Source organism: Pundamilia nyererei, unplaced genomic scaffold (assembly GCF_000239375.1).
Source record: "Pundamilia nyererei isolate P.nyererei 1_Seehausen unplaced genomic scaffold, PunNye1.0 scaffold00035, whole genome shotgun sequence".
In the NCBI taxonomy this organism is placed as follows: domain Eukaryota; kingdom Metazoa; phylum Chordata; class Actinopteri; order Cichliformes; family Cichlidae; genus Pundamilia; species Pundamilia nyererei.
The window spans coordinates 1,565,031-1,569,769 of NW_005187436.1; the positions used below are offsets into that span (position 1 = coordinate 1,565,031).

General features: G+C 37.4%; 1 protein-coding gene across 4 annotated transcripts; it reads left to right on the forward strand.

The window, feature by feature from the left end:
- The first annotated feature begins 569 nt into the window (after nt 1-569).
- lysmd4 (LysM, putative peptidoglycan-binding, domain containing 4) lies at nt 570-4,503 on the forward strand. Of its 4 annotated transcripts, XR_311657.1 has the most exons (4): nt 570-624; nt 2,093-2,367; nt 2,458-3,014; nt 4,307-4,503. XR_311657.1 is itself a non-coding variant. In XM_005729923.1 (3 exons), the coding sequence occupies exons 2-3, from the start codon at nt 2,107-2,109 to the stop codon at nt 2,938-2,940; spliced, it is 744 nt and encodes a 247-aa protein (XP_005729980.1). In that variant the 5' UTR covers nt 570-624; nt 2,093-2,106; the 3' UTR covers nt 2,941-4,503. The 4 variants fall into 4 exon arrangements, 3 of the variants coding, with proteins under 3 accessions (XP_005729980.1, XP_005729981.1, XP_005729982.1); XM_005729923.1 differs by having other exon boundaries at nt 2,458-4,503; XM_005729924.1 differs by having other exon boundaries at nt 588-643; nt 2,458-4,503.
- Nucleotides 4,504-4,739: the final 236 nt, after the last annotated feature.

Here is a 4,739-nt window from a genome sequence, read left to right on the forward strand (position 1 = left end):
CTTGTGCACTGTCCATTACTTTGCATAGTTGAACTCAGGTATTTAAACCACTACCCTGATAAGATTAAAGCAACAAAACTACAAACAAAAACTACAACTGTGAAAATACATTATAGTTGACTCCTATTCAGAAGCTGTTTGTGTTATTACCAGAAGACTTTCTATAGAGTATATTCCTCCAGTACTTAAACAGCTTCACTGGCTTTCTGTAGAATATTGGATTAATCTTAAGATTCTGCTTCTTAGTATCGCTATAATCTCATTCCTGTATATAACTCTAATCTGCTGCATATCCTCCTCACCACTCGTCATACTCTGAGATCCTCCTCCTCTGTTTGCGTGACCACTACGAACTTTAGAGTAACAAGCAAAAAGACTGAAAATTAAATAAAATTTAATTGAACTGACAACAAATTTCAAAACCCAATTAAAAAAAACTTTAATAACTCTTTATAAAACTTTGGTCTATCATCTTTAACCGATTGTAACCGATGTGTTTAGCCTGAAACATCGCGGGTGGCGCTATTGCATGCTCGTATAATACCAACACGTTTTAGAGTGCGACGAAGAAGAAAAGCCAACCAGACTGGTCTGGGAATTAGTGACCCATGCATTTTGGATAAGGTAATTGGAAAGAAACAAGGTACTCTGGGCGTTTGAAGTCAGTAAAAGTGTTTTCCTTTGGTCTTTATTCTCCAACGAATGACCCTGTTGTACTTATAATAGAAGTAAACCGAGTCGCTTGCTTGGTTTTTGTCGCGATGACGATAGTTTGTGAACCGAAGTCGAACTCCTTAAGCTAACCTGCTAGCATTAGCTCCTTTTAGCTCAAGTTACTGCTGCATTCAAGTGCGCACAGTAAGCTCCGTTCTTAGGATACATGTTCTGTTAGTACTGTATATGGTAAGAGTTTTTGCCCTGGTGGGGGTTACAATTTCCATCACAAAGTGTATTTAAATTGCCCAAATTTAAATATGATGTCGAAAAGTTGGTAGATTAAATAAATGTTGCGTTTAATGTAATAGAATTTCTCCTAATCTAAAATAAAGACACTGAAAAGGAAAACAAACTTAACATTTTCAGCTTGTAAATGAAAACAAAAGAGCATGCCATAGTTTTAGTGTTTCTCGGGAACTGGATCATCAATCATCTACCCAGTGATAATTCTATCTTTTTATAAGCTTTTTGGTGCAGCACTCCACAGTCTCAGTTTCTCATATGACCCACTGGGAAGATTGCCCACCTCTCTTATGCCATAATAACTAGAGCCTGGTGGATGGGTTTTGCTTGTTAAGTAATGAGGTATCATTTATGCTTCAGGTTCAGGAGTATACTGTATTTATTGAGGCTGCTGTCTTTTTAAGAACAGGCAGGCTGCAGTGCTTTGTGTCTTGTTTTATTTAGTAGAAACAAGCCCCCACTTACCCCAAATAACCAGTGGTGATTGTCAGCCACTCTGCCTTTTTATTAGCACTATTCACATTCAGTACATCTGTTAATTTTTAAAACCTCATGATGCAACTGTAGCCCATGGACTTGCTAAGTCACTCTCGGCTGGCTTAAGATTTCAATGTGGAGATTAAGCTCAGCATCAGTACATATTCACACACAACTGAATACTGTAGACTAACCTTGTGTTGTGGGTGGATCATCTCAGATACTGTCTTGGCTGAAGCTTGGTTCAATTTCGTTGACTTCTTCCTGCTGTATGATTGCCTTGTAGATAGCAAAACTGTATATATATATATATTTTTTTTTGTTCATTTTTTAGAACACCTCCAGTCAGAACATGGTTAATCATCTTTAAATAGAAACTAGCCAACCTTGTTAATTCTCTTTTGATTACCATCCAATGTTATTGTAAAACATGGTAGAAAAGCACATTGATCATTTTAGTGGAGTGAAGATTTTGGGCCGTTTATAACACTAACATAACCCAACTGTGTCTACATTGCACCTTTAATTATGAATGACAAAACATAAATTTGTACAGAACTTACTTAAACATAGAACATATGTTCCATGTAACTTTATCTACTGTGCAAGTATGACTGTGCGTGTGTAAATATTTGCTATGTGCTTACATTTACAGGTTGGTGTTTAATTATGTGGCGGGGGGAGAATGGTCCGCGGGCTTTCCAGGCCCCGGTGGATGTTCACGCCAGTGCAGATGGCCAGATCTATATGTTCAGGAGGAAAACAAATGAATGTGCTGCATCTTCAGACGATGAGGAACTCGGTGTCATGGAGTTGAGACCACGGGATTTCCAGGACCAGGAGGACAGACTGAAAAATGTCCCGCTGCTGGTGCGGGAAGTGTTAGCCGATGATAATCTCAGCAAGCTTGCACTGCAATATGGCTGCAAGGTAAAAGCTTTTTCATAGCTGCAGACATTTTTGTTAAATTATTTTTCTTCATGTGCTTATATTGATGTACGTTTGTCACTTTTTCAACAGGTAGCCGATATAAAACGGGTGAACAACCTAATGCAGGAACAAGATCTATTTGCACTGAAATTCATCAAAATACCAGTTCAGCAACACAGCTTCTTAACTGAAACTTTCTCAAATCCGAGTGATCCTCAAGAAGAAATGCCCAATGCTTCTCAAACACCAGTGGAGCCTCAGAACAAAGCCAGAGCCCAGCCTCATATACAAGAGGCCACAGATTTTCTCATGGAGGTGGATAATGATATAAACAAACTAATTCAAACCACAACTGATCGAGATGAGGAATTTCTGGATAACTCGCAAAAACAACAGCATTTTGGGTTGAAAGGACAGCGTCGGACCAGTTATGGTGCTGACTGGGGAATCAACTGGTGGAACGCTGTAGTTGCCATGCTCCTGATAGGCATCGTCCTTCCATTATTTTACATAATTTATAAAACAAAAGGTGCTCTACAGCCAAAAAACACATCAGTTATGCCTCAAGGATAAGCCTCAGTACAGTAAGGCATAAGGATCTTCACGAATCAGGATCGGAAGGCTTTGATCTTTGGAAAACCTGAAACGTAATTAACACTATTCTCTTCTTGGGCTTGGTAGTAGACCACGATCACAATGATGCAAAATCTTTCAAGATTTTAACTCAGTGGAGCCTCTACCTTCAAGTGAAATGTCTGAATACTGTTCTAATTATTGTCACACTTTAGGACACCAACAATTTGTAAATTTTTTGTAAAATACACTTTCATGGAAAATCACTTTTACTGAAAAACAGTCAGCTGATGTCCCAGATCCTCAGGTGCTTCACTTAATTTGGAGCATTATTGCATGTGCATTGTGAAAATAATCACTCTACAGCCTGAACATCAATAGCAACCACACAGAATATTTCTCTGGGAGAAAAATGTTTATCACAGTCTGCCTTTACACCACTGTATGAATGGATGAATGGTTTCAGCTCTGACATGTGAAATTAATGCTCAAGTGCCTTGAACTTGTATTTTTTTCCTAATGTCCTGCTATGGGGCGACTTCTCTAGTCATGAAAGAAAATCATAATGGTAAAAAGATTATGAGAAAATTACTGCTCACATGATTTATTACCTCAGCGAATGGACACTTTTCCCAAGAGTTTATGGTCTATCACTAATTGCAAGTGTAAAACAATAATGAAAAAAGTATGATTTAGTTAACAGGTAGTGTCCTTGTTTAGTTTTTTTGAGAGAGACATTCTTGTGGCGTTCCATATGTGAGCTGCCAACAGGGAACGTGACTCTGCAACAACACTCAACATGGTCGAAGAGATTTTCTCTCGTCTCTTACTTTTACTTTACACCTCTTCTTTACTTTTGTAAGTGATCTGCTGAGCCTGAGCTCAGCATTATCTGAGTAGCTTCATCCAAATATGCTTTGGATTATCAGTTTGGCCATTCTCATATCGGTGTTCTAATGTGCCAAATCGGTGTTTTGGATAGTAGCCTGCAAACCAACGGATGACGACATGGTAATAATGTAGAGTCCAAGACTGTCAGCATCATATTAGTATCATATCAGAGTATAACATTTATTTTAAACAAGGGTAAGCTATGTTATTACACATTGGGTTTAGCATCATGTGTGTTTGTTCTCGTCTAACTTTGTATCTGTGAATGTACCTCATGACTTTTTAGTACACAGTGCCAAATATGTGAATTTGTTTACAGTAATAATGGAGTGCAATATACCTTATGTTGGTACTTCTTGTGAACTCTTGTGAACTTTAAAGATAATTAATTTTTAAACGTTCATTATTTTTAAAGAGTGCCTGAGTTCTCTGCCTGATTAAGTGCCTTAATGTCAAGTTTTTATTGTCTTTGCAGACATCCACCAGGGAAGGCTGATGAATTTGCATGGCTTATGCACATTTTAGTGGCTGGATATTTTAATTTAATGAACTCAACAAACATGTTGAATATATTTGTTGGTGCATTTTTTTTAATTCAATGGAAAACTGACAGTGGTGCAAGACTCTGTATTTTGCATGTTCCAGTGTTTGAATACAAAGTTTTAAGTGTGATTGTCTATAAAGTATGCTCTTATGTGGTGGTGGTTTTTAATTCTTTTAATGCACTTGTCTTTGTATAATAAGATATATACACACACACACACACACACAGCTGTACATAGAGACAGAAAACAAAATGATAACAGACCTTTCCCATAAAAATGTGTTTTGATGTATTTAAATTAAAAATGTATTTATTTATTTTTTTTGCAGTACCACTGCATATCAAAAGATGGCAGCATTGGCAA